Genomic DNA, 20,042 nt, shown 5'->3' with positions numbered 1-20,042 from the left:
ACAACCTCTGTGAGGTTCTGTGTGTCCCCCAGGGTACAGGCAATGCATGTGGCAGACATTTCCATGGCTTTCTGCAAGCTTTGCAAATTGCTGTTAAGGGAAAATGCTGCCAGTGAACTGCCACCAGAACTTGGCCTGTGGAACCCACTGGGTCTGGCAGGATTTACCCAAGATATCATGGGGTGTGTACTGGGGTGGGGGTGCTTCCTTTTCTGCTATGAGGGAACTTGTTTTCAGCTGGGAAAGATTTATTAATTGTGGTGACTTGCTTGTAGTAGGGAGGGGATGGAGCCAGAAGAAATCTAGTGCAAAAGGTATTTTTCTTTTGGATGACTGTTGTGTGTTAATGCTTTCTCATATCTGGATGTGTTGGGAATGTCTTGAGTGAGTTCATTGAATAGCTCATTATGACCTGCATTGTTTCCAGATATTTACAAAGGTTTTATTAGCACAAGGAATGGCCTTTTCACTTGAAGCCTGCTTCCTGTTGATCCCTCAGAGGATGTAAATGCCTCTTTCTCCCAAATTTCAGCAGGAGCTTATCTGAAGCCAATGTCATCTGCTGAGATTGAGGGCATCTGCCAAGGGTGTGAGACTGCAGCACAAATGCACTGACTCAGCACAGCCTCTGGGATCTGGAGGAGTGACAGGTCTTACCCAAGAGATACTGGTGCTGTGGAGCACAGGTGAGGAGGCCCACATTGGCCAGCTGCTGGAGGTGGCCTTGGAGCCTAGCTTCTGATCCCACACTCTCCTCCTTCCCCAGACCGAAATCTTTGTCCCTCCTGCTCCTTGGGGTTTTCTAGTGATTCAGGCTGTAGAAGGGTCCAGCCCTCTGACTTCAAAGTCTGAACAGCCTCTGCAGATGGTTACAAGGCTTGGAGTGGTGAAACTATGCTATGGAGGTATTCTTCCACCCTTCTCCCCAGTGCCTGAGCTGACTTTGGCTCACTAGCACTGGTATTTAAAAGACTTTCAGATGTGTGTGGTCCCTGTAAAAATAAATCTCCAAAGAAAACAAATGTTATGTGGTGAAAGTCTGCCAAGTCCCCGTTGCTTATTAGCTCATAGTATTATGTAGGAGAGACTTAACTCTATAGTCTGATATAGGATAATTCTTTGACGAACGGTCAGCTCTTCTGAAGATTGAGGTTTAAATCCTGTTGCTCTATAGGGTCAAGATTGTGCCATTGGCTTTATGGGCTTTCAATTTTGAGTGCCTTGACACACCTGGCAGAGCCCTGAAATAGTAATTTGTAATTTCAGAGGGTTTTAGTGTGTAAGTTCACATCAAGCAAAGCTTTGAAAGCAGTGATCGTGGATGACACTTTTGAAGCAGTCCATAAGAACAGAGGTTAAAATAAGAAATGTAATTAAACATGTATGTCTAAATAGACTGACTTGAAAATGTTGATCCAAGACTTCCTTCAAAAGCTGTGATCTTAATTTAAATTTTTCCAGAACTCTCATCTGTGGTGCAGCCAGACCTTGACTACTTATCACCCTAACATACACCCTGATTGCAGAACATGCTATGCTATCAGATGCAATTTTCTGTAGAAGTCAGGATGATGTATAACAAAGCAACTAGGCATTGACATAGGGAGTACTTAAGACTGCTACATCTAACGATGCTAGAAACTGGATTTTCCAGGTATATATGAAGAAGTTAGCACAAAGTAGTCACAAAATCCCTTTTATCTAAAGCCTGTCCCTTTCCAAAGTATCCCAGTTGCTCAGCAATGTCAACAAACATCTTTATACTGATTTAGTTACCCAGGCAAAAGTCTAAATGTTAGCTTCCTGGAGGAAAGATGATTCACCTGATTTAAAGCAGATAAATTTAGCTCTTCAGATTAAGTTATCTTTCCTTTTTAGCTAGATGAAACTATTGATGGGAAGAAGAATTTTCTTTTCAGTTCTCAATTGCTCATGCTGCCTAAAATGGTTTAGATTACGGTGTCTCAGAGGGTGAGTCTCTTCTGATGTAAATAGATTTTGACTAGCATTAACTCCTTAAGGCCAGTGAAGCTCTTGTGCCTGACCAACAGAAATGAAGTCAGGAGCAGGCCGTTGCATTCATCAAGAAAGAGCTGTTTATTTCTATGCCTTATTGCATAGCCCAGCCAATATCTGTAGTATGAGGTGATCATGTTCTCATTTGAAAAGAAGCAAATATGGTGTGACTCCACTAAGAAAATGTGAAATCAGTCTGGCTCCAGGGCTCTTCACCTTCAGTGATGTTCTGGCTGCTGAGATCCTTCTTGTCTTGTGGCAGGATTGAAGGAGGACAACTGTACTGAAGGTGATCTGGGCACTTCTTAGAAATAACTTGAGATTTTACCTCAGATGAACATTACCATCAATGGTTATAGAAACCTTATCCTTCAGTCATGAACAAACACCAGGTCTCTCGCTGGAGCAATTCTGCTTTTAAAAGGAAGTGCCTGTACTCCAAAAATCTTCTGGCAGTGTCCTGAGCAGATATGTCCATAGAGACATGCTTCATCTTCTCACCAGTGGGTATGGTCTTGGATGTGGAAGGAAGTCAAGAGCCATTTGTTAATGCTGTTTGAGACCTTTTGCTGTCCTCAGAACTCCCCATACAAGTCAAACTTGGGAGATGAATCAGTTGTACAATTCTACTGACTGTATGGATTTACATCATCTTGCTGGGTTACCCTGGGGTTGTATCCAGATCCTTAGACAACATCTCAAAGAGTCTGCCTCTTCGGTCAAAGCTCTGTGCACTACTGAAGACTGAATTTGGTTTCCTTTTCTCTATTCTTGCTGTTACTGTACTTAGCACATGCATAATGATTTGTATCTTTTGCACATTTTTAAAATATGAATAAATTCATATTTACATCAGTATTGTGATATAGGGAAGAATTAATCCTGGACAGATGAAGCACGTAGTGATAAATGGCCAGGCATTATCTATTTTGGAATAGGATCTAATGGGAAGGAGAAGGCTTATATCCCACCTACCTCTTGCATCTGCATCCAGAGACCTGCTGAAATATGCCTTGGAGAGCACAGACCCTGCTCTCTCCTGTGGTCCTCTTGAGTGCTAATTCCTGAGGAAGGAGAGCAGTTCTGTGGTCTCCTCTGTAGTGATCCCAGCAAGCACATAAGGAAGCAGACAACAGCTTTAGTGGAGGATGCATGGGAGCCTTTGAATAAAAGAATGGTTTCAGGGAATGAGAAACTTGACAAATCTCATGTGTGAAAGTTGCTGGCAAATAGAAATGAACTCTCAGTGGGTTTATGTTAGTGTTGCCTGGACTATCATGTACAGGACAGACAAAGCTGGAATAAATGCTAACTTCTGTGTAAATGTGATACTGCTGTTATGTGCCAAAATGACAAAATCTGATGTTTTCATTCAAAACAGATGCAGCGTTGTTAGGAAAGATTTCCTTCTACAGATGGGAAGACCTTACCATTTGTAAATCTCCTTCTTTTTTAAAGTAAAGATGGGACTAGCACCAGTAGGGTTAGTGGTGCTGCTCTTCTAACTGCAGGATAGAAATCTCTATCCAGAGAGCAGGTGAAAGATTTTGCTGTCAAAGTGAAAGAGCCCAGTACAATTCTGTAACAGCTGAGTCCTGCAGTGGAATCAGAAAATAAACTTCTCTTAGTTTGGGATATGAGCCAGGTTGAATCTGTTGGGTTAAGCTTGTGTTGAATGACTCCATCCTGAACCCCTTGGGGATTTGAATGAACTGGGATTCAGAGCTCTGGCTTTGGCTTGTGTCCAATGTTAACGGAGAAAAATTATTCAGGGGCACCGCATGCAGAACCACCAAGTGAATTCTCCCTTTCTGCTTGCCAGTGTAAACCACGAATGCTGTGTAAAACCAGTACAGGAGCAGAACTGTGTCCAGTTCCACTGGTCAACTTTTTTCTTAGCTGCTTTCCTAATGCACAGGAGTCTTGTGCCAGCATTGTAGCATGCTGTAGGATTGTAGCCATGACCTCCCTGTGCTGGTAATCCTATAATATTTGTGCATCAGTCTGATTATGCTCTTGGTGAGGCTAGAGCCAAGGGGAAATTTGCATCCCTCAGAACATCACCCCAAAACTTGCCCCTTTAAACTTTTTGTTTACCCATTTGTTAATATATCTAGAGCTGGAAGGAACACGCCCTTTTTTTCTCAAATACAGTGACGACTACAAGCAGACGACTGATGATGAGAGTACAAACCACTGAGGCAAAGTTACCGTGAAGGGATGGAACAAGGCACTAGGACCTAGGAGGCGTCTCATCCACCCTGGCAGGAATTTCTTGCTTGGAGCTCAGACAACAAAGGCAGAGTGAGCCTGGTTTTCTTTCTCTCAGCATCTCCACCCTGCGCGCTGAAAACCGGTGAGTAGAGCTTTTTTTTGAGTGACTTGCATGCAGAAAAGTAACAGATGTCAGATAGAAAGGAGGAATCTTTCTCTTAGTACCTTACAGCATCTGCAGTTCATTTAAAAATCAAAACCCTCTGCATCCTCTGATTCATTCCCGAAGTTGCTTGGATGTTTCATTGTTAAGTGCATGATACCAGACTGAATCTACCCCAACTAGCATCGTGGAGAAAGTGTTCCCAACTTGGGGTTTCTGTGCAGATCACCTGCATTGTCATCTTCTGCTTTATTGCAGACTGGGAACAATGATTTTTCTTGCACAGGTCACATTGACATTGTAAAATACAGGGAAGGAGCTTCATTCTGGCGAACGTAAGGGGTGGGGAAGAGATAGCAACAGCTTTTCCTAGATTTATACCTGGTTGCCAAGTGGTGGTGAAAATCCCCTTTCTGCCCTGTGTTAACATGCAAGCAACATATGTGAGTTGCACGTTCCTGGTTGTGCTGGAGGAGTGGAAGGGTCTTTCTATTGCAGGGTTGGGGGTTCCTCCTCCTTTTGTGTTGTGGTTTGGTGCGGGAGGAAGGTCGTTCTTGAGAATAAACTAGAGACTATGCAGAAATTCCTGCTTGCTGAGTGTCAGCTCGAGTCTCAGCTTTTCTGTGCTAGTGGCTTGCGCTGGGAGCCCCCCGTACTCAGAACAATGAAAGGTGAGCTAGAAGGGGCGGTGTATCCCTTGGGCAGGGGCACTTCAGCATTAAATCACTTAAGCCTGGAAGGGGGTGCAAATAGCCCCTTTATTTTCTCTTCCTCATTAAAGGGGAGCAGAAATGCAGTTCAGAGGAGATTCAGGCAGAAAAGAGCTTAGCGAAGCCTTGTTTCAATGACAGATTTTTCTTTCCAGTCATTTCTTCTTAGAGATGTAGGCTGGTCCTGGGAATTGATTGATGGGCTAGGAGGGGGCTGCGGATAGGGGGAAGGGTGGGCTGGATCTCATTGCTAACCCTTATTGAACAGGCTGTCACAAAGAAACTGCTTATTCCCCTGTGACCATTCTTTCATAAATGCCAGTTTATTCTAATGTTAAACATTCAGATGCTTTGGTTCCTTCCGTGATTCGACAGATTGAAGGGCTGACTTACTGGGATCTCCTTGTTTTCTGTTGCCAGAGGAAACCTCACAGGGCTCAGAGGTTTAATTCATTGCCAACTGGTGTTTGGATGAATTTTTTGGGGCTGAGTTGTGATTGCCATGTATCCCTTTGGCCCCAAGTCCCAATTTACTACACTTTGAAAACTCCCAGGTGCAGGAGCAGACAGCTCTCTAGAAATGTGTTCCCTGCCCCCAGCAGTTGGATCCCTTTCAAAATGCGAGGACCCCTCCTACCCTCAGTCCCCAGAATCAATACAAATCTGGGTCAGAGGAGGGGGTGCTTCCCAAATGCATCTGTCCTGCTACAGAAACAGCTCTCACATCAGTGTCATTTTTCTCTGTATTGTGGCTCTGCTTGGCTCTAACCTGTCCTTTTGCACTCCTTCTCTCCCCATCTCCTTCCTGCTCAGCTTCAGATCTTTAGGGTTCACCAAACTATGGAACTTGATTTTGGACACTTTGACGAAAGAGACAAGGCGTCCAGAAACATGCGAGGCTCACGTATGAACGGGTTGCCCAGCCCCACTCACAGTGCTCACTGTAGCTTCTACAGAACCAGGACCTTACAGGCACTGAGTAATGAGAAGAAAGCCAAGAAGGTGCGTTTCTATCGTAATGGGGACCGCTACTTCAAGGGAATTGTATATGCCGTGTCCTCTGACCGCTTCCGAAGTTTTGATGCTCTCCTGGCTGACCTGACCCGATCCCTGTCCGACAACATTAATCTGCCTCAGGGAGTCCGTTACATTTACACCATTGACGGGTCTCGGAAGATTGGGAGCATGGATGAGCTGGAGGAAGGTAATTAGCATCGCTGTCTGGTGCAGTGAGGAGGCGGGGTGGGAAGGGGGCTGCACCACTTGGGTCTGCTGTTAAGGTCACATTTCCTCAGGCACATGGGGATGCTTCTGCCTCTCTGTGCTGAACCTGCATGTTTCCCTTCCCCTCCAGAGAGGTGCAGGACAGGGTGGCCATGCCGGGGCTGACACCTCCAGGGTGTCCCCCAGCACGCTCGCTCGGGTGCTGATGTGGAGCCAGAGGGGTGTGTCTTACACTTGGCTAGACTCTGGGAGCTGTCTGAGTGTGACCATGTGTCTGTCCAGGCTTGGGGGGGATCCCAGATTGGTGCCGGGGGTGACTGAGGAGTGATGCGGGTTTCCCACTGGGGTGGATGGGTATGAATGGAAAAGCAAGGGGTGCTGGGGGACTCATGTGGTGCGTGTGTAATGGGGGTGGGAGGGATTTATGCACTCTGTGTATGGGGTTGTTTTGAGGGGTTCGTGCACAATGTATGTGTATAGGGGTGTGGTCAGGGCTGTGCAGGGACTTGAGTGTGTGTGGAGTGGGGTGTTGGGGGTGAATGCAGCGTGTATGGTGGGTGTGTAGAAGGTGGGGTGTTAGGGGTTTTTTACAGAGTTTGAGGAGTGTGTGGAGGGGTGGATTGAGAGTTCGTGCAGTGTGTTTAGAGGGGGAAATTAAAGAACAAGGTGTGTGCACGGAGAAGGGTGTTTTGGGGGTGATGGTGGTGGGCTTGGTGAAATTTGGGGTTTGATATGTGTGTATGTGTGGAGCAAGGTGTAAGAGGGTTAATTGTAGAGGAAGTGTTAGAATTCCTTGAGGGGTTTAATGCATAGGGTGTGTGCTGGGGTTTGCGCTCAGGGAGCGCGTGGAGGTGTGTTGGGTCTGTGTGTGTAAGGGGGAGTGCTGGCGGGTTCTTGCATAGCGATGTGTGTGGAGAGGGCATTGGGAGTTCATATGCTGCATTTGAATATGGTTCATGCAGAGTCTGTATGGAAGGGAGGTGTATTGAGGCATTCAGGTGGGGGTTGTTAAGGAGGTGTATTTGGGAAGTGTTTCTGCAGGGACTGTGTGTGGTGGGGTGGGCTGCTGTGGTAGGTCTGCAGGGGAGTGTGAGAAAGCATCACCTGTGTAGCAGGTCTGAGTGTATCTCTGTCTAGAGAGGGTGTCGGTGTGCCTGTTCCTCTGAGTGTCACTTGGATTGTGGGATGCAGGATGAGTCAAAAATCAATCCTTCTGTCTGCAGGGGCTGGCCTGGGGGCAGGCTTGCTCCTGCGAAGCTCAGCTGCCAGCTTTGTCTGTGCCTGAGGAGCTCCCTCTGCAGCAGTGGGCTGCCACCATGGGTGCTGCCTTTCTCAGTGTCAGAAGGACACCCAGGATGAAAGTGCTACATGGCCAGTCCTGCCTCCTTGCCCAAGGCATGGCTGTGGGCAAGCTCTGCTGGCAGGGCAGATGAAGTGGGGTGTGCAGAGGGGACGCACAGCCGCCCTGCTTTTCCTTTCCCTGAGCAATTCAGATATTCCATTCTTTGTTTGGACCTGGAATATCCTGATTTCTCTGTTGCAAGAGGGGAGTTGCTCTTCCCTGTTGCCTGATGTTTTCCTCCAAGCGGATGACCTGGCTGATTTGGTGACTATATAAAATCCATAAGGCTTTTGCCTTTAGTAAAAGACAATGAATGTGAGTGTGTGAGCCACTGAATTGCAGGGGCAGCCTCAGCAGTGAGTCATTGTGTGACCTTGACTAAAGCATTTCTCCCTAGAATTCCTTATCTGTCAAGTAGGATGCTCATTTCCCCAAAAAAATTTGTGGGGACAGCAAACAGAATAAATGTTGGTTTCTGCAGAGGAGTTTTATTGGGAAGAAATTGATGCCTTTCAGAGAGATGATGCAGTCCTAGTGGAGTTATTCTCAGCCCAGTTACAGCTGTCAAGTGGAGGTGTGGCCTCCCTTAATTTTAGAGATTCTGCCATGTTTCATTCTGATCTCTTAATATGGCCACAGCAGCCTTTTTCTAATGGCAGATCTCAGTCCTGCTTGTCCTAGGTTTTATGTAAATCTTTAGGAATAACTCCACAGGAGAAAATGCAGTTCTTTATACTCTTCCTCCTTTTATATCCTTCCTGCTTTTTGTCAATGAAGTTAAGAAACCTTTAGTTGTTATACATGCTTTACACTGGGTTTTGCTGCAGGTAAGAAGGTACATAGTTCTTGAAAATATTTTTTACTGGTTAAGGTACAGGCAGGAGATGCTGGCATTTGGATTCTGTCTTTGTTCTGCCAAAATGGTATCTGGAAACAGCACTGAAGAAGTGGCACTAAAACAAAAATAGGATTGTCTGTGTGGCTGTGTCCTCAGCAGAGCATCAGCTAGGAAAACACAATCTGAGCAAAGTGAAAACAAAGAAATCCAGTGTCTGAAAATGCAAAAGTAGATCTGTATACTGTTATTGACAGTTTAATGATAACAACATTCCCATTTTTCTTTGGATGACCTACACATCTGTTGTATAAAAGCAATCTGGGAAAGACATTACTTTTGATTTATAATACCATGGTTGTAACCAACCTTGTGGTAAACTATGCTATAAGCTTGTGTGTTTGTATAACTGTGTGCTAGGTACCTTCATGGAAAAACAGAACTTCAGAGTAATTTTGCATACAAGAACAGCACATACACAAACAGTATACGTTTGCTATATAAATAAGCTTTCTGGTTGGAGACCGAGAGTAACTAAACCAGTTCTAGTTGCTATAACGTGACTAATTTATTACTGTAATTTCCAATAAACTAGTAGAACCTAGGCAAAGAAGTCATCAGACAGGCGCATCTCAGTAGTTTAATTGCAGAAGCTGGTGAATTACTGATAATATTTCACATCACGTTCTAAGTACTTGATTACTTCTGCATGATTTAAAAATCTACTTACATGGTGTAGTCTGAATGTACTTCTGGAGAGTAGAGAATGATATTGCACAATACTAATATCCTTGAAACAGACATTTCAGGTGAACAAAACCTTCTTGGTGTGCTGCTAACAAAAAATGGTTCTTGCAAATAAGCCTTTTGGTCTCTAGACCCAGACTTGGTAGTCTTTTCTTCCCTGGCATTCAGACTTGTTCTCGTAAGGTTCTGGATGGATGTTTTAGTTCCCAATTTGTCCAAGATGGAACAAGTGAAGTCTCTCTTACTCTTTGATCACATTGGTCTTAGCTGCCAGTTGGGATGTGCCTCCTGGTCCTTTCCTGTACTGAACTCTAATGCCTCACATTTTGGAAACCCATCAGGACTCTGTCACATAAGTGCTTTTTGCTGCTTACTGAGTTCTTCCTCACCTGTTACTGGCTGCTTTTTCTATACTGTCTCCTGTACCACAGAGTGTACCACAGAGCTGTCTATGTCCACGTCTCCCAACAACCTTCTCTCAAAATCCATCTTTCTGATAATTTTTGTTCTTCCTCCTTTCACTCCTAACAGCAGTCTTCCATCACTGTACTCATTGTCATAATCTTGACTCTGCATTTTCAGCATTCAGTTTTAATGGATATGTAAATAATGTACATGCTGCCATTGATTAGGACTATTCCTCCTTAATCAATATGTTGGTTTAATGCAGTACAGCATCCTATTACTGCACTGTTGCAGCTGATCCTGACTACAGGTAAATTGCTGACAGCATCTCCCACTTGTGTACATTCTTGGCTGAGTCAGGAGTGGATACTGGGCCCAAGTGTTGCTATCTATCATGCTTGTTTTAGTCAATAAGTGAATATTTTGGAAAAGAGCACTGGATGATCTTTATTCCCTTTCATATTATAATTGGTTCTAGTGACCAAGGCTTTAGGAAGTCCAATATATGAAGCTGCCTTTATAGAATACTGGTGAGCCACTGTTGCAACGGTTAATTCTGTGCCTTGTGCTGTGAGAAAGCTTGAATATGAAAGATACTTAAAAAATCACGTGCCATCTTTTCCAGCCTTGCTCAAGCTGATATTAGAGCATCTTACATTGTCATCTAAGTTGCTACTGAAATCTAGTTGCCTTTGACATCTGGACAGGATGGCTTGTTCCTTGGTTCATTTTGAGTTTCTGTGTTCTTGTATATTCGTCATGATGGGATGGCAAATTCTCCCTGACTCAGCTCTGTTTGCTCTTTTTCTTTGAATGGAGGGCTGGATAAAGGTGGAAGCTGATGTTATGCGTTGACATAAGCAGCAAAAATGGCTTAAGAAATGCTGTTCTTGGCCATGTATTCCAAACTCAGGCTGCAACTTGTTGTCCCCATTGTCCCAAAGATGAGCTCTTTGTGGGACAAAATGTTTTTTTGGAGAGTGAGGGAAAGGCACTAGGGAGACTTCTGGCTGCTGAAGCCATTGCAGTTCCGAGTTAACCTCAGTACTAGTGGAGACTAGTTTTTCTCTTCTGGAGGGAGGGATGATGCTTCCCCAGAAGCCAAATTCCCCACTTGTAAAGATTAGATATTTGTCACAATGTATTTAGAGGCACCAACCAAATGGGGCATCCTACTGTGCAAGGCACCATTTAAATGTGTAAGAGAGAACTCCTGCCCAGGGAGATTATGGTCTGAACACATCGAGGTAGAAGGAGGAGTTAGTACTGATGAGGAACTGAGATGCAGAAAAGCAGTCTGACTTGTTTATCCTAAGTCCGTAGATGAGACAAAGATGGAAGTCAGAGCTCTGAGCTTTCTTGTTCAAGTGCTTTTGTTCCCTTCCTGAGCCTTTTTCAGGGCTTGGTCAGTGGTTTGAAGGTACTTGCATATTTCAAGTTTTTTATCATAATTGGACTTTGGACCTACTTCTAGTCAGTGGCTGATTTCATGTGAATTAAGCATTCTTTGCTATGTATAGTCGGGGTCAGAGACACATGGAAACAAACCCATCAAATACAAATATAGCATGGATCAGACATGGTCAGTAAAGGCAGAAATGCAGACATAGATTAAAACCAGAAATTGAGAGACTCAACATTTAGCTTAAGCTGTAGACCTTCTCCCTCTGACCTCCTGGTATGCTCAGGCTGTTAGGCAGGGCACAGCCCCCCTTGCATTGCAGTTGGAGGGCCCATCCAAGGGTGGATTTATGCCCTTTTCCTATGCTGGGCTACTTGTCTGAAATTTGTTCTTGCCTCATATTAAACATTAGAAAAAGCTGAATAGGATTTTGTTTTGCTTGGTAGGGTTTCATTGCAAACATTCTTGGGCTGTAAGAGTTATTCCAGAAAGTGCTTCCAGGCTTTTTGTATCCTGTCATGCTCTGGGGAATCTTTTCCTAAATCTTGTCCAGGAGTGTTTAAAGTAATCATAGGAGGGGCTCCTCCCTGGAGCTGTACAGAGCCTGGTGTGTGCTGGGACTGAGGGGTTTATAGGAAGTACATTGAAATCCCCACCCAATGTGTGCATGTTCCAGTTTGCCTGGAAAATGGAATTCACATAGTCCAATCCTGAAGTCTTGGTAACCTGTGACATTGTTTTCTATGGCTGTTGTCCTGATGGCTTGGCTAATTACATCCTGTGTTACAAAACTTATCCTTGTGGTTCTGTTTTATTGGCTCATCCTGGCTGTCGTGCTAGAACTGGTGTGGTCCCACCAATTCTTTATGGGCATCGTGTGGTTTTGAAGGTTTGGTAATCATGCATTTCTTTCACTTTTTCAACAGAATAAGAGGTGCTTCTCTCTCATGGGAGGTCTCCCATGTGGAAGAGCCAAAGGAAGGAAGCTCTTCCAGAGCTCATTTTGTCATGATGGAGTAGGTCTTGAGGTAGAGGAAAATCCTTTTAAATGCTTAAAGTAGTAGGAAGTTCACACATTTGAAACTAAAGGCCTACTTTAATGCTGTATGTAATGAATTCTGCAAGGTGTTAAGTCTGCTTAATTCCTATTGCAGTCATAGTAAATCCCATGAAAGATGAAAGCTGGGCACAGTAGCACTATCTCAACTTTGCAACAGCAGAGCTAACAACCAAAATAATTGACTGCAGCCCATAGAGACTGTTTTTGGAATAACTGTTAGCAGTTACACTTTCAAAATGGCCTCAATCCAGCTTTCCTGATTTTTCTTGCAAGACTTCTGCCCACAGTTCATTATCTTGAAAACTTGCTGGTGCATGCTGAGAAAGGATAACTTTTTCTGAAAGTGCAGCCTGTCATTTTTAGTATTGTCACCAGGAGCTGCTGTAAGAGGGTTGAAGGATTAGCGCTCATCTTGAGCTTAGAGTTTCTCTAAGAAACCTTCTCTAAGGGAAACCTTATCTTTGCTGAGATCATCCCTGCTTTAGGAGCTGAATAATCGCCTTGCGCTTCTATCAAATTGGTAACACAGTAATGTCTAATGCACTCGTAGCCAGGGTAATTCAGTGTGATTCAAGCCATGGCTTCAAATGGCAAATAAGCTGATCGTGACTTAAGGTCAAAGGTCTACAGTCAGTCCATCTATTGCTAAGGGCAGGATCGAAGGAATAAATAAACGCCTTGGCTTGTTTTGTCTCGTGATAGAAATTGTGACACCTCTGTAGCACACTGGTGTGATGACAAGTGCCCATCATCCTGCGGGGCTTGGGCTTTGCAGCACGGAAAGGGCATCTTGCACGCTGACCTGGCACTGCACTGAAAAAACTGCTGTCCTTAGCTCCATTAGTGTCATGCAGTGTGGTGTTCAGCAGCAGATTGGATCTTGTCAAGGTGATGCTTCTCACTCTTACAAAAGCTTCCTACCCCCAATGCATGAGCCTTTTGGGCTCCCATTTGGGTTTTTGTTTGGAAGTAATGACATGGCTGTTCATCATACTTTCTCATAGCTTATAGTTGGATTTCTGCACATGTACACAGCTGCTTGCTGTCTAAAGACGTGTTCCTGAAAATATTTGTGCACAGATTTTTATAATTAGGGCTAGGGAGCAATATACTTCTTGGAGTTGTTTCTTTTGCTTTTGACAAAATATCACATCCACTTCCTCCCCTTCCCTTCTGTTATGCTGTGCACATCTTCTGGAACCATGCTGTGTCTGTCAGTTATATTTCTTTGACTGGCATAGTTGTACACCTTGACTTCTCATTATAGGCTTAGCACAGATGGATGTAGCCGAGAAACCAAGAAACCACTCCTATTTCTATGGTAGCACTATTCCCCCAAAGATTTCTCTCTTTTGTGATCTTCTGGCCACAATACGCATGTTCATAGCTGGAAAGTTCACAGTCCTTCATCTCATGCTTGCCTGATCCTCCCACCTCATGGTAAGGTTTGGGTAAAACTCACCTGTGGGAAGTGAGATAGCATGTGTTCCTGGCTGGCAAATGGTAAAAGGGATGTGCCATGTGCCTCACTGAGGAACTTGAATGATAATTTTGCTATTATTTGAGGGTCATAAACTGAGTTTGGGAAGACATTATTTGGAGTGATTTTTAAATTCAGTTAAAACTTGAGGTTACATCTTTAGGTCAGGAAAGAAGAAAAGCACCTCTTCCCTACAGCTATACTTCTCTAACTGCAGAAATGATGCTGAGAAGAGCTGCTATTCTGAAATGCTATTCTGAAGTGTCACTCCAAGCAAATTTCTGTCCAGTTTTAGAATTCAATAAAATATTTTCTACGGTTCGGCTTAAATGAAACAAAGTAAGAAAGGGCAGATTACATTTTCCACTTTTGCCTGTGAGCTTAATTTGAAAGGCCAGTGTATCTGTATATGCACAGCTACCTAAATACCACATTTGTGGAAACAAAGCCTCAGAGAAGAGTTTTGCCGTCATGCCACTATTGCCTTCAGTGTACGCTGTTGTAAATACACTCGACAGCTATGGTGTGCAGTGAAGAATTCCAAACGATTCAGCTGGAACTAAGAGTAATAGTACTCTACCAAGCAGACCAGTAATCTCTTCCACTTACTTTAAAACATGGAACTTATTAATGGAAAATATGCTCCAACACCACACGTGTTTATAGAATGTAGCACAAATACATGCTTTCTTTCATTGTGGCATCTTCTGTCTTAAAGTGTTATGTAAACACAGATGAAAGTCAAGCCTTGCAACACTTCAGTGGCAGGTATTCCTACTTCTGTTTTTCAGGTAGGGAAGCAGAGGTGCGGGTGAGGCAGGAGCTTCCACAGGGAGGCCTGAGGCAGGGGTGAGAAGAGTATTCAAATCACTTATTCCTAGTATTGCGTTTAAACATAGAAATCCCTGTTCTTGAAGGATAATGCTACAGTTCTCTTGAGCATGCTTATAAAGTCTCTGCCACACAGGGATTACGGGCTTGGGAGGGCTTGGGTTCTTAGCAGGGCTAATTCCCTGAGAGCATTTCAAACTCCCCTTGCTGCGCTTTGCACTCAGTTGTGAAACTGGGCCTGCTCTGCACTGCGTGTTGCTTGGCTGGCGCAGATGAATAAACCACAATTTATCACTTTTATTAATAAGAAAGATTTAAAGCATTCAGTGCTTCCAGAAAACAATCAATGATCTCCAGTGGGAATTATTTATAATGTATGATACTCTGTGGGGAATCTTTATGCTTCTATTGAGTCAGTTTCAAGAAGCGTAAGGCATTAAGGAGCTTCAGCGATGGGTACTACATGGTCAGTTTATTGAGAGGTTTTGCTGACAGCATACATGCTTCAAATATAGACTTGTATTGTTTGTTCAAGTTAACAGGACCTCCTGATGGTCGTATTGCGTTAGTTTGGGGTACACTAGTTGATAAAATGCCCAGCTGACGGTGTTCATCATGAACCTTTTTAGCTCTCTTCTCCCTTCTCTATTTCTGCTTCATCTTCAGAAGGGAAAACAGAGTATCTGCTTTCTGTTGATAACAGTCATTTTATGCAACCAGGGATATGGAGAAAAGCTGCAGTTGGTGATGTAAGCACCATGAGTACACGCCACTTTTTGGCAAACTGGTTTAAAAAGAAAAAGTTAGCATCCTGCATCTTTTCTATGTCTGCTTGTGACATCAAGGTCTTAGCAGTAATAAGGACATAAATACTACACAGACCATTGTTTTAAGCCTATAAATCCTTCTGTTTATTGTGTAACTTTTAGTGGTCTCACTTTATGTTCTATGAAGGAATTGCCTCAGTGCTTCCATCAAAAATGGAATTTAGTCAGCAAAAGGATGGCTGTATGAACACTATACTGGATACATTATGTGCCTGGACCATAAAATTCTGTGGAAATCAGTGGACTACTTGGAAATCCATATTTATACCTTTGCCAATTGCATCTCTAATCCTGTCCTAGAAATCCTGTAATGAAAGCCAGACTCAGATGCTGGGTAGGCTTTTCAAAGATGTCCAGGCTCTGGAGTTTGCAGTAGGGAAGAGATAAGGAAATGCAGCCAGTCTGTTTATACGAAGAAGGATTTTTTTTTTTTATTCAAAATAGCTAAATCTATGTCTTAATTTCAAAGTAATTGTGATATTTGAAGAACTTCATTCTGTAAGATCAGCCCAATAAAACACTGAAAGAAACTCCACGAGATCCTACAGACACCCGTGTTACGCCTTCAGTTCCTATTAAAATTTTATCTAATGGTGAGACAAAAGCTTCTTCCTCTAGCAATGACTGACTCTTTTTCGGTGTGTCCTCAAGTGCTCAGCAGCCTGAGTCATTTCAGACTAGACAGCTACATTCCCTTAGGGATACTGTTTTACTGTCTCATTCTAGTAATAACTCTTCTAGCATCCATCAGATTTGCAGGCACAAAAGAAGATCCTACAAATCCTTTAAGGTGCTCTTAAAACCTTAGATAGGGTCCTATAAATTACAAAGAAAGCTTGAAACTAATTTTGGATGGGATAGGGAAGGGCTTTTTTGTGAATTACTAACAAGACTGCATAACCCTTCTCTACCATGTCTAAATTTGGATTTAATATATTTTTGGTTGGTACCAGCCATATAAAAGCAAGCAGTGGTATTTGGTGTAGTGTTTTATCTCAGCTGCCACTAGGTCTGTCCTCTAATAAACCACTGGTACTACAATGAATCATATTTGTTACACCTGCTAGATTTATCAAAGCTGCTTTTGGTAGAGAACTATTCAGTGCCAGATTTTCATTATTTTTCAGGCATGATACAAAAGGTACTTTGTGGATGAATGTTGATAACCTCTTGGCTAGTAGTAGCCAAGCAAGTAGTAGCTATGTCTGTAAAGATGGAGAGGAAGCTGGCAAATTACAAAATAATTTAGGTGATTAAATTAATTTGGTGTATAGGAGCTTTTAGACAGCTTAGTTGCATCTTACTTAAATACCTTTGTGACCCTCAACCTTTTTTAACCCCTGGTTCATGTGACTGAGTGGTAGTATATATTTGCTGATGATGAAAGCTATGGCTGACCTGCTTACTTTGGGGAAATACTAGTCATATTTTAAATAAGCATAAATATAAAATTAAAATAAGACAAAACATTTTAATATCAAGCTTTCATGGAAGTGGTAATGAAAACAGTTATAAATTATTTATATGATTAATGGGGGGAAATGTATAGTGTCTGTTTTTCAGCAGTCTTATGGGAATAACTGTAGAATTAGACTGGTGTTCATTTCTTTCAAAAGGGGAGAGTTACGTCTGCTCATCTGACAACTTCTTCAAGAAGGTGGAATACACCAAGAATGTCAATCCCAACTGGTCTGTCAATGTGAAGACATCTGCCAACCAGAAAGCACCTCAGTCTCTGGCCAGCAGCAACAGTGCCCAGGCAAAGGAGAACAAGGATTTTGTGCGTCCCAAGCTGGTAACCATCATCCGCAGTGGGGTGAAGCCCCGGAAGGCAGTCCGAGTGCTCTTGAACAAGAAGACTGCCCATTCATTTGAGCAAGTTCTCACTGATATCACTGAAGCTATAAAACTGGAGACGGGAGTGGTCAAAAAGCTGTATACCTTGGATGGGAAACAGGTAGGAGATTTTACAGATGTTATGTCTTTTTCTTTCTTTTATCTTGAGGCTTTGCTGACTCAGAACAATTCTTGAAGCCTAAAATTAACCTGAGATGATCACTGCCATCTGTTCTCTTAGAAGTCAGACTTCTCATGCCAGTGGTTAAGTTACTAAATTTTCACCGATATTAATATCAAGTAAAGAATGTAGCCAACCGTCTGAGTGAAACAGATGCTCCATCCTGCACGCCAGCGTGCAGTGCGTGTCTTCCAGACTAGCTAAATAAATAACATGGGGAGTTCGGCTCACAGCCACCAGTTGATTTGGCTCTGAAGCAATTGCAAGAACTCTCAAGCTTTGGATTCACTAAGTGAAAATGTGTTGCTTGACTTTCCTTGCTTGCTAAAATAAAGAACTGATCCGAGCATGCTCTTCTGTCTAGCTCAGTAATTAGCAGGAAAAGAATGGAACTGTGTTGCATTTTCTTGACTATGTGCATGAAGAGATAACATGCAGAAAGAGATTCAGATCAAAAATAATTAGTGGGTCATCATAACATGCTTCATGTCTACATTTTCCTGGAACTGAAGGAAACATCTGTCTCTTGTTAACTACACAGCAATAAGCCATTTCATATTGCTGTATCTATGAAAACCCTTAAAGGAATGTGGAGGATAACTTTGGGGACTGGGAAGAGCTAGATTCTTCAAGGAAAATTCTTAACTTGATTTAACAGTTCTGTGTCTTTTGTAACTGAGGGATGATCTTTTGTCACTATTTTTCTTGCTCCAGATTCTGCAGTATGGCAGCGGGGTTGGATGCTGGCTATTCTAGGGAATGAAGCTATTGCTTTAAATTTACTCTTTCCTATTTCTGGAGAAAATTATTCAAACACTGTCTCTTGAAATACCATGCCAACCCTAGGCAATGCATCCAACTAACATGCCGAATTTACATATGAAAACGATCATCCTTCATCCTTCCAACACCAAATATAAGCTCATAAAGTGTCCTGCACAGTCCAGGTGCAGGGAGCTGAAAGTAGCATGTCACTCTAACCTGTCTGGTAGTCTTGCTTTGTACCAACCTCTGTAAAATGCACATTAGTGTCTGCTTCTAGCCTCAGATACACAAAAATCTCATCTGCTTTTCTTTCCACTTGTCTCAACCCAGCACTTCTTATTCATAAAATGGATAGTTTATACATGACTGGGTGACTTTACAGCTAGACCGTCCATAGATATAGTAGCATGCAGTAAATAAGCAGTGATACAGGGAGTGTGATGCACTGGAAAGCTTGGAAGTGGCAGTGGGAAGAGGAAGGAGAGTCAAATAATCCATCCCCACTGAGGACACCATACATGGGCACAGGACCATGGGTTTTGAATCACAGCAGCTTTAAAAAGGGTTTAGTAGACGGATCTGGCCTGAAAGCAGTTGCCTACTCATCTACTCATGCTGACACAGAGTTCCATTGTTCTCTAAGTTGTGAATGAGGATTTTAATCTGAACCGGTAAATTGCCTCCATTCTTTGAGAACAGATAGCATTTTGGAGGTGAGAAGTTGCTTTGCATGGTGTGCAGAAAGAGGGATGCCCCAGATGATTCCACCAAACTGTTCTCTTCATCTTTTTTAGCTAGTTACAGGAGGAAGTGGTGTTTTCCATCCACCTCTGACTGGAGAACAAGACCAAATGGGCCCATAAACTGAGCTGAGCTTGTGGCCTGGTCACTGGACCAGCCTGTGAAATTGTGTTAATTACCAAGTGGGGATTTGGGAAATGCTGCTTGCTCTAAGGTTACGGATTGCTAGAGTAGTGCTGCTGTGGGGCAGACTGCAACCTGTCGTTGGAGTGGCTGCCTTGCATGGAGCTACAGCTGAGCAAGGGGCGCAAAGATCTACGTAATTTAGCAATTCCTACTGCAAAACGTTGTCCACAGGAGACAGCACACCATACGTAACTCTTCTTGAATCAATAAATAAAAGGCAACCTTGTTTTTCACATGTTAAGCTCTGATACCTTACAGTGACCAGTGCCTTAATTCAGCACTGTTTTGAATGGGGCAACCTGACAACTTCACCATTGCTTTTTATTGCAGAAATGTGATTTCAGTAAAGTCTCAGTAAAGATATCATATTTAACAACTTTTGCTGGCTTTATAATTCACTGTTTTATGAAATGTGATATTTCATTGTGTGTTAGAGATGACACCACCAGGAGTTTCACTGTATGCAAATGTACACGCAGCTTTGCAGTTAGTGAAAAGAGTGAGATTTCATGATTTGACAATAATGGAATGTTTGATATTTGTTTGTGGCATCAATTACCGTTGAAGCTTCCTGAAGAGCAAGCCTGGTTCACCAAGGCTTTGTTTTTATTGGAAGGTTTCCTTCAATGTTTGTTGGTTTGTTTTTTTTTTTTTTAATCTAAGTGTATCTGAAATTTGCCACCTATGTATGTTCTTAGTGTTGACGCTAGAACTATAATCTTCTGCTGTGGGTACAGTGTTTGCTGTTAGGTTTTCCATGACATACTGCTCCAGAAAATCTGACCTTCTGACATGACATTAGAGGTTTTTGCATGTCTGATTCTGACATTAGAAAGAGATTCTTGAATGCCTAATTCTGACAAACAGTACTTTTTTTGCAGGAGAAAATATTCATGCAAAAACGCAAGCTGCTCAAAGCTGAAATACTGACAAGAATCCTGGCAGTCTGTCTCTTTGAGTGTCATCAGAGGCACATTACTCCCTCTGTTGTGAAATGATAAAATTTACAAAAGGAACATACAAAGGAAAATCATCCTTCCTCAGTCCATGAGCTGTAATTTAATGAGGGGAGATGAT

General features: G+C 42.9%; 1 protein-coding gene across 2 annotated transcripts in view; it reads left to right on the top strand.

The window, feature by feature from the left end:
* Window positions 1-4,286: 4,286 nt before the first annotated feature.
* The window catches only part of DCX (doublecortin), an 84,567-nt gene continuing 68,811 nt past the window's right edge, over window positions 4,287-20,042 (top strand). The window contains exons 1-3 of one of the 2 annotated variants that reach the window (XM_063346367.1): window positions 4,287-4,372; window positions 5,917-6,307; window positions 16,873-17,213. In XM_063346367.1, the coding sequence (XP_063202437.1) occupies window positions 5,944-6,307; window positions 16,873-17,213 (705 nt within the window). In that variant the 5' untranslated portion in view covers window positions 4,287-4,372; window positions 5,917-5,943. Of the gene's footprint in view, window positions 4,373-5,916; window positions 6,308-16,872; window positions 17,214-20,042 lie in introns of those variants that run through there. The other variant, XM_063346368.1, reaches the window with a different exon arrangement.

Source organism: Chroicocephalus ridibundus, chromosome 9 (genome assembly GCF_963924245.1).
Source record: "Chroicocephalus ridibundus chromosome 9, bChrRid1.1, whole genome shotgun sequence".
Lineage (NCBI taxonomy): Eukaryota > Metazoa > Chordata > Aves > Charadriiformes > Laridae > Chroicocephalus > Chroicocephalus ridibundus.
This window is presented reverse-complemented; position numbering and strand designations above follow the sequence as displayed.